At 42.3% G+C, this 15,975-nt stretch overlaps 1 protein-coding gene across 4 annotated transcripts in view; it reads right to left on the bottom strand.

Annotated features, from left to right (window-relative positions):
* Window positions 1-1,778: 1,778 nt before the first annotated feature.
* The window catches only part of PJVK (pejvakin), a 23,254-nt gene continuing 9,057 nt past the window's right edge, over window positions 1,779-15,975 (bottom strand). For all 4 annotated transcript variants that reach the window (XM_025182793.2, XM_025182799.2, XM_025182794.2 and 1 more), the window contains 5 exons: window positions 12,507-12,702; window positions 11,788-11,929; window positions 7,953-8,070; window positions 5,384-5,479; window positions 1,779-2,096 (listed from right to left, as the gene is read on the bottom strand). In XM_025182793.2, the coding sequence (XP_025038578.1) occupies window positions 1,795-2,096; window positions 5,384-5,479; window positions 7,953-8,070; window positions 11,788-11,929; window positions 12,507-12,702 (854 nt within the window). In that variant the 3' untranslated portion in view covers window positions 1,779-1,794. The remainder of the gene's footprint in view (window positions 2,097-5,383; window positions 5,480-7,952; window positions 8,071-11,787; window positions 11,930-12,506; window positions 12,703-15,975) is intronic.

Below are 15,975 nucleotides of genomic sequence, written 5' to 3'. Positions count from 1 at the left end.
CACGTGCACAGAATGCAGCACCAGGGCCGTCTCTGCCTTCTCCTCCAGCTCTTCGTCCTCCTTCACCTCCTCCACCTCCTCCTGGGCTGAGATCCCCAGCCAGGTGACGACAGGCATCTCCAGCTCTGAGTCCACCACCAGGGTGCACCCCCAGGATGAGGTGAAGTTCATTATAATAGGGGGAGGAGTGGGGTCCTGCCTCAGAACGAGAACTGTGGTCCCTGTCCCTGCCGTAATTCCTTCACTGTACTCCTGACTTGCTCAACAGTCTGGTGATGGCCCCTCGTGGCCAGGGTCCTGGCCATCCGGCCGTATGTCGGCATTGCCTGGAGGGTCTCCTCTTCACCCCGTACCTCTAGGAGGACCAGGATCTCCACCCCAGACCAGGATGGCACACACCTTTTCCAGCCCCAAGCAGGCTCCTGGGAGCCCTGTGCATGCTCCCTGGGAGGGCCAGTGAGCTCTTGCAGGGCTTGTGGCTGGGACATTGGTGCCAAGATGTGTAGCAGTAGCAGCTGTGCAGTGTGTTGCAGCTCCCAGGGTTGCTTACTGGCACAAGCCCTGTCCCCTGTGTCTGTGGCTTTAAGAGCTGCCAGAAGACAGGATCTATAGAGTTGTGATGAGTGTGGACGGAGTGGCCAGCAGGGCACCAGTGTTATTTCCTGGAGGCCTCTTTTTTCAACAGACCTCCCTCTTCCGTGGCCACACACTCCTTTTTCTGAAAAAAAGTCTTATTCCTCATAGAATGAGCTATACCACTATCGGAAAAAGCCTTCCATTATTTTGACTTTTTGTTGAAATAACGCAATTGCAGCGTGGACGCTAGTATTGTTTTTCTGGACTAATGCTGAAGTGTAGACATACCCAGAGAGACATGTTTTCAAGCCACATGAGAAATCCCAGCATCACAGAAAGTGATCCAATAAAAGATGTTTCCTCACTCACTTTTTATCTCTAATATCTTGGGATTGCCACAGCCACAACTTCACTGCAAAAAAAACTTTTAAATTTGTGATATTGGGTTCAACAACTACTAAACCTGAAATCTAATAGAAGGGACACAGCATATTAGTTGCACAATGCAATATAATTATTGCTAAACCATTTTGTTTTCTTTTTTTCAGATATGTCAAGGCCACTAACATCAACAGGAAGTGTGAAAGCTTAAAAATAAACCTGATTTGAGTTAGCTAAATGCACAATGCAGACTTGTTTGTGGTCCCTACAAATATAATCAGAATATAGACATATGGTGAATTCACAGCCTAACATGGAATACACGTCACCAGTTATGGTCCTTTTAACCCTTCCCTTTTGTCAATGAAACATTAAACTGAGCTAGTTTTTAAATGTGCTTTTAATCTGATACTTCAATTAAACATTCATGACAGCACTAAATTATTAACACATTTTCTCATTTTACCAGCATACTCTGATGTAGTTAAGACAAAATATCATAAAAAACCAAATGTGCATAAGAAGCTTTTATAGTACATTACAAACTATAGGCTGATAAAGATTGCTACTTCGACATTCAGTTTCAACATGTTTAGATTACTTACCATGAACGATAAAATGAGAAAGTGCCACAAATATGGGGCATTTCTGTACTTAGGTAATACAATAATCCTTATAAAAGAATCACTTTACAATACAAAAAGGAAATACCAGCATAATCAAATATTTTGCACTTTTAATGTCTGCTGCATTTTAACTGTCAAAATTGAATAGTTTTGGAAAATTTGTGGCACGGTTACACTGAAGTCCATAACAATAGGCAAGCTCATAGATTATTTATTTCACTCTCTTGTGCCAAACATCAAAGCAGGGCACAGCATGCAGTCGTACATACTTTTGTCCATTAAAAGAACACTCCAGACATCCATAGACTGTTTCTCTTTTAGAATTTCCCATTCCACAAAGGGCACAAGGACCTTTGGGGATGTTATTATTAAGTAAATTAACCCGGATATGAGACCCTTCTCTGAGATAGCTTGTAGAGATATCAGTCATGCTTGTAGCTTTTTCATAATAGTCTGTAAATAGGTCCTCCAAGTAAGCATCTGAATTAGCAATGATATCCATTACCCTTTTATCTGAAAAAGAATACACACAAAATAGCAATGTTTTGTCATCACACTATGAACTCTCTCCATGACACACTGTACTTTTAATCAATTGATGGAAATAAATATGGAATTATGAAGCTGTATTAGAGACATCATATTATAGCTGTAACGAGCTCTTCCAATGAAACCTTAATTTTGACACTCACCTCCTTATCACTTCAAAGGGAGGCAGAAATGGCTCACAAATGTCTTCTGCCAGAGGACAACTTTATCTCTGATGAAATAAGAATCTTGGTGATAATTCACATCTGAAATGTTTCTCTGAGGTCTGCTCAACACTAAGGATGTTAAATTGTGATTATCTGACTAATTGTGTAGTCAATACAAATTGTGGATTAGTTGATAAGACCCGCTCTGCAGAGCCGCACTGGGGGGTAGCTCCAGGAGCCGGGACTGCTTAGTCCTGGCTCATGCTGGATCTGGGAGCCACCTGCACTGCCAGGCTCTTACTACATTTAAAATGCAGAGATGCAGCATCCCCAATCAGCATGAGCCAGGATTACTTGGTCCCGGTTTGCTCTAAGTCCAGTAGCCCCTGTTCGTGGCAGCCAGCCTTGTCTGCACACAGCTAGTCTGGGCTGCCACGAAGAGGGGCTGCTTGGCAGCAGCTGCCCCTACCCTGGAGGGGGGGCCCAACTCCCTGCTGGGACCTCTGTGGACAGGGGCTGCTTCGCAGCAGCCCCCCATCTGCCCCACCCCCACTGCCTCTGATAAAGGCAGTGGGGACAGGCAGGGTAGCACCAAGGAGATGGTACTGGGGGGAACGAACTTTTAAGATGACTCCCCCCAGCACTAGCTCCTGTTTCCCCCCCTTTGCTGCCTCTCATGCTGGGGGAGGAGGGAAATCGAGTAGTCAATAGTCCAGTTGACTACTTGCTAACATCCCTAGTCTACATTAGGACCTTAGTCTGAAATTAGCCCCCCGAGTAGATTTTCTAAGTGATGCATCCACACTACCAAGCCCATTATTCCAAAATGAGGGGCCATGGAATTTGAACTCTAGTCCTGCTTTTCATGAGGAGTAACGCTATTCCTAAACTTGTAAGTCTGAAATAATGTTAGTGTAGATGCTCTGGTGCCACTAACTCAAACTAATTGGTCTGTGGGAGGCCTCCTTCAACTCCTCAGAGTGATTCCTCAGACTACATTCAATTCCTCCCCATAGTGAAGACACGGAACTTTGAATTTGTAAAATCAGGTACCCAGAAGTCAAACTGAGTAAATTTGAAATAATTGCCTAGTGTATACATGACCTAACTTTTGGGGGGTTAGGAAGAAGAAAAAAGGGAAGGAAAAAGAAACAAGTATCTTAAACGCCACATATAGTTTATTTCTAGTGTCCACCAGAGTACCAGCACCTAATTTGGGAAAATTTGGTGGGTATATGTCTGAGCTGCTTATGGAATTGAAGATACTATTTACAATGGTACGCAGACTCACTGATAAACTCCGCAGGAGCAAAGACCTCTCATCAGATCTGCATAGCCATTGGATTTAAAAAATGCTCCAGCGTGCAAAAAAGTAAGCATGTACATTTGCAGGATTTAGAATCTCTTTAGGAACAGGACTGCAATCACTATATCCTCCCAATAGTGGTCTCTGACAACACTCTCCAATAACAGAGCAGGGATCATTTTCTTCTACTTCTAACATGAGTATATATGCCTCAGATCTCTTTCATTCTCTAAACATCCTCACAAAACAGATTTGAGATAACTCTTGTACCTAATGTAGGCCAGAAATATGAATGCAGATTATATTACAGTACAACAACAAAAGCAACTATTACCACATTCCCAGTTCTAAAGTTGTCACCTGTATCTAAAGAAATAAAGTAATTTCCATTATGAAAGGAAGCTGCGAGTAACTCGACACATTTGGAAATCTAGCTATTTTTATTTAGATTTAAGATTTTAGAAACCTAATTTTAGGCATCTATGGTTGAAAATACTGGCCTATATTCTTTTAATACATAGATACAACATGGAACTCTTCTTCATTTTATAACAAATGGAGTTCTTACATCAATAAGTAACGTATAATCCACTGAAGAAACAGAGTTAGAATCTGAACTTAGTATTTCTAAGAGTGATGTTTATACTGTTTGAACTAGGAGTTTAACATGCTATTTTCCTGACTTCAGACCATGAGCCAGATTTTCAATCCCTCTCAAATGTCCTGTGCACCTTTGTGGTGCAAAAGGGACTTAAAGCAGAAAAGGACTCCACTAGAGTATCAAAATTCTATAAGGAAAGCATAGATATCCCATATACTAGCTAGTCCTGACTCCTTCTGCAGAGCTCTTCCAGGCCAAGACCATAGTATGAAGCACTCCAAATAATTTGACCATCAGAATGAATTGTTGGAGACTGTTATCTACTGGTGCAGGCTAGAATAATATTGAGGCTACTTAAACTTGCACTACAAATTGATTTGGCCACCAGCAGCCCCCAGGATCAGGAAAGGGTAAAAGTGGAGTTAAGTCTTCCATACAAAGAGCACAATTAGAAGTGGATGTTTATGTCACCACATCATTTTTCTTGTTTTTGTTCTTGTATTTGTGGTTCTCCTCATTCTAGAATAAGACATTCTGAAAATTCACTAAAGTAGCAAAACTCTATGCTGCAGGATGACGTTCATATTACAATAAGTATGGCTACTAGGGATGGTAAACATCCAGTTTTTAATTGTACCCAACATAAAACATTGTTAGAACAGATAAGAAAGAAATCCTATAAATAGATACAGGCCATCTCCTTGTCAATTGAAGATTTTTCCTTACTGAGCATTTTAAAATAATAAATATTTACAGTCTCAAATTTACCTTATTTTTATGTAGCATACTTTTTGAGATTAACGACATAATGCTTTATAAATTGTAAAAATATAACACAGGTTTACTTCCTAGGTCATTGTGATTGTACAATTAATATTTGTTTCTGATCATCAATACTGTATCATTTGTATTAAGAAAAGAATTAGAAGTTTTCAAGATACAATAACATAGTCACAATAAGTAAGAGTATAATTATTTAAAATCAGACTCTCTCCATGTATATCTTAAAATCTTTACATTTATTTTAAATTGACATCATCACAGACAAAATAACTATTATCTTGGGGCAAATATTAAAGTGAAATTCTCTCTTGATTAGATGCTGGTGAACATCTGACCTTGCATTCTAAGTCAAAGAAACAAAAACATGCACTTAATCCATTTGATCATTGAATTTGGACATAAATATCAAACATACTTCGGCGGAACAGATTCCTCCTTAATTTGCTCAATGAAAATGATCCAGATTGCTCTTTTTCAAAACCTCCTTTTGAAATTGGAGTGACACAGAGCTCTGTATTAAAGAAAAAAGTACAACCTTCAAAAGACTGAAATTCAAAAGCTACACAATTTCCAAACATAGCTAAATATAAAATGTTTTCTGTTATATAACACATACAGGCAGTCCCCAGGTTACATGGATCCGACTTACATCGGATCCCTACTTACAAACGGGGTGAGGCAACCCCGCACTAGCTGCTTCCCCCCAGCAGACCAGGGAGACGCGAAGCTAGCGCGCCCCCCCCCCCCCCCCCAGCAGACCAGGGAGACGTGAAGCGGCTTTTCTCAGCAGACACCTCAGCTTGAGAATAAAGGACTGAGGGAAGTGAGGTGTGGGAGAATAAAACTGAGCTCTGGAGAAATGTTTGGCTAGAGTTTCCCCTACAATATGTACCAGTTCCGACTTGCATACAAATTCAACTTAAGAACAAACCTATAGTCCCTATCTTGTACGTAACCCGGGGACTGCCTGTATTATAAAGCTAAGGGAGTGCTTAACATTAAACTCAGCTTTCCGTGTAGTCATTCTACTAATCTTTTGCTACGTCTACACTGTGGAGCTATTTCGGGATACCGGAAGTATCCCGAAATAGCTATTCCACATCTTTAAAGCAGCCCATTATTTTGGAATAGATTTCAAAATAAATGGGTGCACTATTTGGCATCCCTGAAGCCCTTGTCAGATGAGAGTTAAGAGATGTTTCGAAATAGCGCTTTATTTCGAAATTATATCAAAATAAGCTACGGGTGCAGTGTAGATGCACCCTTTAATTCCTAGAAAAGACGGTGTCAAGCAACTGGCACACAGTGTTATCACACAAAATGAGATGGAACAGAGAGAAGCAAGGTAGGATGAAGTAGTAATTACTTCGTTTATTAACTTAGATGGTTTACAATGATCATCATGTCGGTCATGTCCTTACAGTTTCCTGGCCAGGTTAAACATCTGAGGCAGTCAGCATTTCATTAACTTACTGCCTCCCACATTCTCTGGTTCAGCAACATCTGTGCTCAAGCGTGATTTTAGTTAGCCAGATGCCCACTTATCATGGGTGTGGCCAAGTTTCCCATGGGCCCATGAAGTTTGTTTATAGCCAGCAGTCCTGACTCAGTGATCTGTGCTGTTATTTAGCTCTAATTTATTCTTAAATATTTTCTAAAAGCCCAGTAAACAGTGGAAGTGTTGGTAATACTGCTAGACAATACTGATCTCCCATGGTTCGGCATTGTTCAGGTGCTGAGTGTGCTGGACTAGAGAGGTTCAACCTGTATATTATGGGTTACTAGAAGACTTACCCAGCATTCACTGGGTCCTTCTAGACAAGAAGCGTATGGTGGTGTAGGTGGTGCAGGAATCAGGGCAGGGCTGCAGTCAAGGGGGGAGATATAAAAGGGGGAATTGGTTTGGGGCAGGGGAACTACTTACCCAGTCTGGTGGCAGGCAAGATGGCAGAGCCCCATGTATGCTGCCACTCTCTTGTTTGGTGCAGCTACCCCCAGTGGCCACTCTCAATATCACATTACTCCTTTCTGTGCCCTTCCCTGCTTTCACTTCCCTCCTCTTTCTGCCCCCTTCCCTTTCCATGTTACAGAAAACAGTCCCATTTCTGGCACTTCTTGTTTGCTTAGCACAACCACACCCTAACCTTGCTTTAAGTGGGGATAAGATGAAGCTGCATACCAAATTTGGTGGTGCTAGTTCTTACTGTTTAGGAGGAGTTTTTGAACAAACAGACTCACAGATGTACAGACAGACATTTCTAAAATATATAGATAGATTATTATCAACATACTTTGACCAAGTGTTGTTCTGGGCTAGAATAAAATGAGTGGAATTGATACTATATCCTTTCCAAAGAAGGGAAAGTATTAGGCAAGTAAATCCACTTTATCTTGTGTAACTATATATATTTTTAAAACTTTGTAAAGATTTGGAGGTAGCCATGACTGACTATGGTCTCAGATTGCATTTCACTGATTTGGTGCAAACTAATATAGAAGCCCAAGGCAAGGAAAAGGTTTTGTTTACAAATTCTAGACATGCCTCTTGGGGAAGGGGAGAATGGCCCTTCATGCCACATTATTCTTGCATGGAGAAGTAGATCAGATTGCCCTAAGAGACTGAGTTCCTTACAAACCAGCCAAGGCACACACTGATACGCAGATGCATTTTTTAATGTTTCATTACTAACAGTGTTATTTTCATTTTTTTAAAAACTTAAATTTAATTATCTGCCATACTTAATTCTGTGAAAATCTCTCTAGGATAAACCAGACCCTTAGATGTCACCTACATTTATCCTAGGAAGAATTAATTGTGAATTAAAACTAAGTCTCTGATGAGGTCAGACTACTCACAAATATAAAGTTAAGTATGTACAGAAATCTTGATAGGATTGGGGCTGACACACGTCAAGTCTCTGTTCAAGAGCAAAGTTTTAAAGAATCAAATTACTATATTAGCAATTATAATAAAAATTACTTACCAAAATTACCATCTAAATGAATATAAAGTTCAAATACACTAAATGCAATAGTTGTATGAGCTGGAAAAACAATAGCTTTGTCTCGTCCCTTGTGATTTTGGTCCTCAATAATATGAAACTATGATTTAAAAAAGAAAACAATTATTGCATTAAAAGCAAACATTTACAGGAAAATGTTTTGAACATAAATTAACATTCAGAGTAATAACTTTAAAATACTGCATGGAACTTTCAGTAATGGAAAGACTCTTTTGAAGTTGAAGATCTAGCTTCCTAAAAAATGTTCCTAGTTCTAATCGGCATATCAATGTCATCCTTTTGGATGTCCTGCACTTCATTACTTTCTACACTTAAGTAAAGTCTGAGACACAGAAAGCATCAGTATATCTGATACTACGGATGTAAATTCCAGTTTAATCAGTTAACCAGTCAAGTATTAATCCAGTTAATTGCTCAGAGAGCACGGACAGGCTGGAGAAGCCCCCTAGCTCATGACATGTCACAGGTGGGTGGTCTCTTAGCCAGGCCTGAAGTACCACAGGCTGATCTGTCCAGGTCAGACCCACTGCAGGCAGGGGCTACTTGGCCCAGACCCACTGCACCACATCATGAGTGAGGGCTGTTCCAGCCATGCCAGGCCCACCACACCATGGGTAGGCAGGGAGCTGCTCTAATCTGTGGCGCAGCATGGCAAGCCCAGCCAGCCTGGAGCACTCTCAGGCTTAGGTGCAGCATAGTAGGCTCGGCCAGGCTGAAGGTGCAGGGATTGGGTGCAGGAGAGAGTGTGGTGGTGTCTTGGAGGGAGTTTGGATGAAGAAAGCAGCTGTGATCTGGGGCAGGGGACTAGGGTGCAGAGGTTTGGGTTCCAATCTTGGTCAGGGGATTGGAATGCAGGGGTTTGGTTTGTGATCTGGGGCAGGGGACTAGGGTGCAGGGGTTTGGGTTGTGACCTTGGGCGAGAAGGGATTGTAACCTAGGGCAGGAGACTAGGGTGCAGAAGAGGCTGTAGGGGTTAGGGTTGGAACCTTGGGAATGGGACAGGGGTGCAGGAGGAGGTCAGGGGTGAGGATTGTGACATGGGACAGGGATGGAGAGCAGGATTTGGGACGGGATATGGATGCAGGAGGAGGGCAGAGGGTTTGGGTTATGTTGGGTGGGGAACAGAGGGTTGAGGTGCCTGAAGCAGGCTCTGGCCAGGAGACTTACATGCTTGACTCCCAGCCAGCAGCCTTCTCAGGCAGATTTGCTGTCTGCCCCATCCTGGTACTAGCTGCAGGGGCCATGTGGTATTTGAATTAAGGATGTTAAATATCAATTAATTTACTAGTTGAGTAATCGATAGGCACTTCCATGGACGACTCAACTAGTCGATGGGCACTTCTGCTTTCCTCCTTTGAAATGTACAAGAGCCCCAGTGGAGTCTCTTGTGCATTTCAAAGTTGGAACTCCGTGTGGAGCCCAAAGTCAGCAGGACTTCCTGCTGGCCCCAGGTTGCACATAGCGTGCTAGCTTTGAAATGCACAAGAGTCCCCAGCTGGGGACAGGACCAATATCTTGTGCTGCCATTCTTTGGTGCATTCTCCTATGGAATTCAAATATTACATGGTCTGGGACTATGCCACAAAAGATACAAAATCTTAATTCAACAGTATCAGAGCCCAGCAAGAGATACTGAACCTTGCAATAATACCACTGGAGTGAAAGTTGCAGAAGAAGAGCCTAACAGGGAGAATATAGGATGGATATTTACTGGAAACTCATAGGGTATGTCTACACTACAACATTATTTCGAAAGAGCTTATTTCGAAATAACGCGTCTAGACACAAAATGCATTTCAAAATAGCATTTTGGTATTTTGAAATAGCACATCCACACTGATAGGACGCTGAAACGCATTTAAGGTGGGCTGGAATCAGTTCTGGCAGGGCATCAGGTCAGGAGTTACCTTGTATGGCTGTTGCCTAAGCCTATCTGAGACCTGTGCTTCAAGGGACCCCTCCTCCCCAGACAGCCGGTTCTGAGGTTTCCCTGCTTGCTTGCCTACCTTGCTGAGGGACAGCCAAGCATTTTTTTCTCTGCATGCTCTGGTTGCCCTCAGTGATGATAAAAGGGAGTAATTCCTAACTTTTTTCAGCAAAAGCTCTGACGCACAATGGATCTATGCCTGGTCTCCCCTACCTCTGCCAAAACACCGTATCCCATTCCACATCTGATATATATAAACTGTTTCTGTTCTTCAGTCTGACCCATGTCTTTGTTTAATTATATTTTTTAACTTCTCATCTAATTTCTTCTGTGTATTTTTTCCAGTTCAGCTATTTTTCCATATTGTTTTGCTTTTTATTTTTATTTTTCACTTCTCTCCTCCTCCACACTTCTCTCCGCCTCATTTCTCTGTTCTCCCTCTCTGGAGTTAGGAGGAAATTTTGATCATATTTCTCAGTGAGGCTATGGTTTTCTTTGCATGAGAGTGAAGAAAAGTGCAGCTGGTTCTCTCGAAAAGTGAATAGGTACGGATAATATCAAAATGTCTTTGAATCAAATTTACAGAAGAAATTGTAAAGCTCACACTATCAAAACCAGCTCTTAAAGTTAGCTGCACTAAACTTGAACACTAATCTTCTAATTTTCTGTCTGCCCAATGTTTTCTTATGGTCTGTGTCAACATTGGCAAGATTTTGCGCAAAAGCGGCTGATTTTGCGAAAAATCTTTCCGCCTGTCTACACTGGCTGCGAGTATTTGCGCAAGAACACTGACGTTGTAATGTACTAAATCAGTGCTTCTTGTGCAAATACTCTGATGCTCCCGCTCAGGGATGAGTCCTCTTGCGCACGTGTTCTTGCACAAGAGGCCAGTATAGGCAGGTAACAACAATTTCTTGCGCAAGAAAGCCCGATGACTAAAATGGCCATCGGAGCTTTCTTGCGCAAGAGAGCGTCTACACTGGCATGGATGCTTTTGCGCAAATGTAAATCTTTTGTGCAAAGGCACATGCCAGTATAGACGCTCTCTTGTGCAAATACTTTTAACAGAAAAACTCTTCCATTAAAAGTATTTGCGCAAAATCATGCCAGTGTAGACACAGCCATGGAGTTTGCCTTTATATTTCATAATGGATTATAGCATTCCAGATTCCACCTACTCATCTATAGCATCATAGCTGGTCCATTTTAATGAGGAATCGGCAGCTTTTAGAAGTAGTCTATTCAGACCCAATTAATCCAACAGGAGGAACTGGGCAGAGAGAGGGGAGTATCTGTACTATCATTCATCTTATTCTGATGGATGTGTCAGGTACACAACTGGCTCCCAGCCTGGTTACTAGACAACCCAGGAAGTTCAGAAATGCCCAATGAGCTCCCTCAAAACAATTGCACTTGCTGACCGAGCAGAGGTGTCAACGGTCTGATACTTGAACCCTATGCCTACCACAGACCATTATTCAATGCTGATCACCCCACAGCCTTACTTGCCCTGCGGTCACTTATACTTCCTGCTCCAGTCCTTGCTCCAGCCCTTGCTCCAATATTCCTGCCTTGTTTCCCACCCTGTTCTTGCTTCTACTCCAGCCCCAGCCTATACCTGCTTTATCCATGGAGTCAAGATTTTACCTCAATAGTCTATACCGGAATAGCTGTTTGTCTAGATATGAACAGTATAGAGATGTTCAGGGTCTAATTTAATTTATATCAGTATAATTCCATCGACCTCTACTGTAATTTTACTCTGGATTTACATCAGTGTAAATGTAATTAAAATCTGCTCACAGTCCCTGCAATAAGAATATTACTCTACATTTTAATTAGTTAAAAAAGACTGTCAAATATATTTACCCTCATTGTTTCCCCGCGCATACCAGCATGCACAGATAATGAGCATTGCCGCGTTGTTCTAATACTTTCCATGACCACACACAGAACCTCTTTCCTACTTTCTCTTGATTGTCGGACTAGGCAGTGATCAAAGTTAATTTTTCTAAAATTAAAGGAGAAATAACCCACAGGTAGTTGGCAAATTAAACAGCAGCTAACAAATTAGACTATAAAATTAATAGGCAGCAGGTTTAAAACAAACAAAAGGAAATATGTCTTCACACAACACACAATCAACCAATGGAGGCCAAAAGTATAACTAGGTTCAAAAAAGAATTGGGGAAGTTCATGGAGGACAGGCTCATCCATAGCTATTAGCCTAGATTTCAGGCATAACACCATGCTTTGGATGTCCCTAATCCTCTGACTGCCAGTAGCTGGATCTGAATGACAGGGGATGGAACATTCAGTAATTGCCCTGTTCTGTTCATTCCAGCTGAAGCAACCGGCACTGGCAACGTGGGAAGGCAGAATATTGGACTCAGTGGTTCACTGGTATTACCAGCCTGGCCATTCTACTGTTCTTATTAAATGATCTGACAGCAAATCTCATTCATTGATTGACAGTGCTCAAAACCTAACAAAAACCTAATCAAAGAAGATTTCAATGTAACGTGTAACATCACATAATCTAGCCATAGAATCACTAGTGCTAAGAATATAAATATTATAGTACTAACCTACTAGTAAGTTCTTTAAGTAATGTTGGTACTTCAACCTCATGTTTGGTCACTATGCCAAATGATGCTTTTACTGCAATAGAATCTGATCCAGCCATATTGACCCCAACATCACTCATTATCTGATTTCCTCGTCTACCATAGAGTGAAACATCTGATTTGTCTTCATAATTCAATAGCTGATAGGATGAAACACCTGAGGAAAAGAGGACACTTGCTGTATTTTGAAAAAAAAAGTCTCATGTTCATATACAGAAAATAAAATAGAAGTCCATTAGGGTTATAAAGAGAATAATAATTTTAAGGGCTCAAACAAACTAAAGAACTGGAGTATCACCCTGAAAATATCAAAAACAAACTTTATTCTTCACTTTTGAAATTCAGAGCAGAAGAAGGGTCTCAGACAATACTACTTACTGAAATTCTTATAAAGTACTTTTTCATCCATAGTTATAAGAGCTCTTTACACGGGTGAGTATGAATTATCTCTAGTTTCTTAGTGAACTGAAGCACAAAGTGACTTGTCCCAGATCACATGGTAAGTCAGTGGAAAATCATGGAACTGAACTTAAACTCTTGAAACCAAGGCTATGTCTACACTACAAAGATAAATTGGAAAAAGGAATGTAATTTGTGATATGCAAATTGCATATCTTTTTCTGATTTACTTCCGAAAGAGGCTTTTCTGAAATTTGGCGTGTTTACACAGAGTCAAATTTTGGGGGAAAAAAAACCTCTTTCAGAACATCCCTTCTTCCTCATAAAACGAGGTTTACAGGGATGACGACAAAACACATCTGTTTTTCCGACCTTTTTTTTTTTTTGGAAAAGCGGATGCGTTCCTTGGATGCGGCAGAGCTTTTCTGGGATACCTCTGCAGTTTAGGCATAGCCTAAGTGTAATACCTTTACTAGACCACATTGCCATTCTCATGGTATTAGATGCGACTGTGTTGATACATAAGGCCTTTGGTTAGTACAAGGGAAGTTTATGACCTTTATGATTTTTTATACTATCCTAATTGAAGAAAAGTCTCAGGTAAAAATCATTTTAATAAGTGCTGACTTTCTAGTTATATTTAATAGAATCATAGAACACTAGAACTGAAAGAGACCTTGAAAGGTCTTCGAGTACAGTCCCCTACCCTCACAGCACCACCCAGTACCGGCTAGACCATTACAGTGGAAATTTAGCTGAATTTGTTTTTAATTTTTGTAATACCAGTGTAACACACATGACTACTAGTAGTATACTTGTCTTAATTTCCTAGCCCCCACCATCTAAAAAATATTTAAGCTAGAAAAGGTTAAAACACCTGTCACATGAAAAGAACCAGCATTCATTGATTTGTCTACTTTTATAATTTCTTCTGGAGAAGTAGCAATACACAAAGTAAGCCAAATCTGACTTTCTTGAAATGTTGCATGTACTTAGATCAGGGTTTGGCAAGAGAACCAAATCTGGCCTGCCAAGCGGGTTGATCTGGCCCACAGACACTCCGCTGCTTCTCCACCCCCAGGCCAATCACGGTCTCCTCCCCTGCCACAGGTGCGTGGCACTTAGAGCAAACCACCAACTGAACAGCTGGTGGTTCACTCTAAGCACCACATGCCCCTTGTAGGGCGGGGGCAGGGAGCAAGAGACTTTGTGAGCTCCCCCTGTCCCGAGGTCCCAATTGGCCTAGGGGCAGTGGGAGCATGTGAAGTCTCCTCCCGCCGGGTGCATGGCACTTAGAGTAAACCGCCAGCTGTTCAGAACAGCTAGCAGTTGTCTCTGTGGAGGAGTGGAGGCACAAACTTCATTCACTCCCCCTCCTGCAGGCCAGTCAGGGCTTGGGGGTGGAGAAGCACAGAAATGTCCTGGCCCCGCCCTTTCTTCACAAAGCTCTGCCCCATAAGCGTGCGCAGCACATTTCATTAGGGTGTGCACCAAGGGAATTTTTTTTAAGGTGAACATTTATTGAATACTCAATCATAAAGGACATGCTGAGAGTGAACGCGGGCTTTCTATAAATTTCTACAGCATCTATATTATGCAATTCGGAGCGTATTGCATAATACAACAATCCATACTTTAAAACTAAAAGAGCGTATTATGCGATTAAATTAAAACGCAACACCACTTTTTATTTTGAGACATTAGGGTGTGCCTGGGCACTCCCAGCACACCCATGCCTTCCCCCTTTCCAGAGTAGTCCAGGGCCACTTCAAAAATTGGTGAAATGTCCCCCACTCTAAAATTATTGCCCAGCCCTGACTTGGCTCTTAGATCTAAGAAATCCCTTTTTGTTTGAACTCTATTCCCTGAATGAGCCATTTTAATTAAAAATTTCCTTGTGATTCACAATATATTTCTGTTCTTCAAGTGGAAAAAATTAGAAGATACTGATTGACAATATAACATGACTGAACAAAGGAACTTACAGACTTTTGATAAAGTGAATTTTAAAGCTACTGAGTTCCACTTCTGTCAGGATTTTAATAACGTTTAAGCACCTAAGCAAGCTGATAGGGGGAGGCGGGTCGAGCCTCCTTGCTGGATCGGGTTTGTGGGGAAGAAGCCAGAGCCAGAAGTGGCTGTGCTCTGCTGCTCCCCTTCCCCTCCCCTGACTGGGGGAACAGCAGAGGGGAAAGCTTCTGGAGCCTGGGAGCGGCACACAGAACAAAACCAAGTAAATGCCACCCCAATCCAGACCCTGCACCCCCAACCCCTTCACACACCTCCTCCCCTGCCAAGCCCCCACACTCCAACCCTGTTCCTACCCCTGGACAGACACCTACCCCCACCCTGCTCCTGTCCCCTCCCCTTTGAACAGACACTCTGCCCCCAGCCTGCTCCTGCCCCACCCCTCAGGCCAGTAGGGTTGCCAGGTGTCCGGTTTTGAACCGGACAATCCAGTATTTGAGCTTTCTGTTCGGGAAACAAATTGAGAAAATATAAAAGAGAAAATATAAATGTCCGGTATTTTCCAAATAAGATGTAATGTAGATTGTGATGTAATGTCAAGTGTGTCCAGTATTTTTGTTGAAACCATTTGGCAACCCTACCAGCTACCCTGTCTCCTGCCCACTCCTGCCCCCAGCCTGCTCCTCTGCTCCTGCCCAGACACCCTGCCCTCAGCCTCCTCCTGCCCCTTCCCCCTGGTCAGACACCCTACCCCCAGCCTGTTCCTATACCTTACCTCCCACCCAGACCTTGCACCCTCACCCCCTCCAGCACGCAATCTCCAGCTCAGATCCTGCACCCCCATCCCTATCCCACTCACTGATAGCCCTGTCCATATACTTAACCCCTTATTTTGGCCCTATCCTAAAGCCTAGGGGGCCCACAAAATCCCCTAACCCTGGAACCCCAGAAGAGTAAATCTGGCCTGAGGTCTTGAACCTCGGTCCTCCCTGCTCCTCCCCCCACCATGGGGCTGGAGCACCAGGGGAGTGAGGTTTTTCAGTTGGGGGCCATATCTGAGGGT

The sequence above is a fragment of the Pelodiscus sinensis genome, chromosome 7, assembly GCF_049634645.1.
Source record: "Pelodiscus sinensis isolate JC-2024 chromosome 7, ASM4963464v1, whole genome shotgun sequence".
Taxonomy (NCBI): domain Eukaryota; kingdom Metazoa; phylum Chordata; order Testudines; family Trionychidae; genus Pelodiscus; species Pelodiscus sinensis.
The sequence above is the reverse complement of the archived record's forward strand: the minus strand, read 5'-3'. Positions and strand labels throughout refer to the sequence as shown.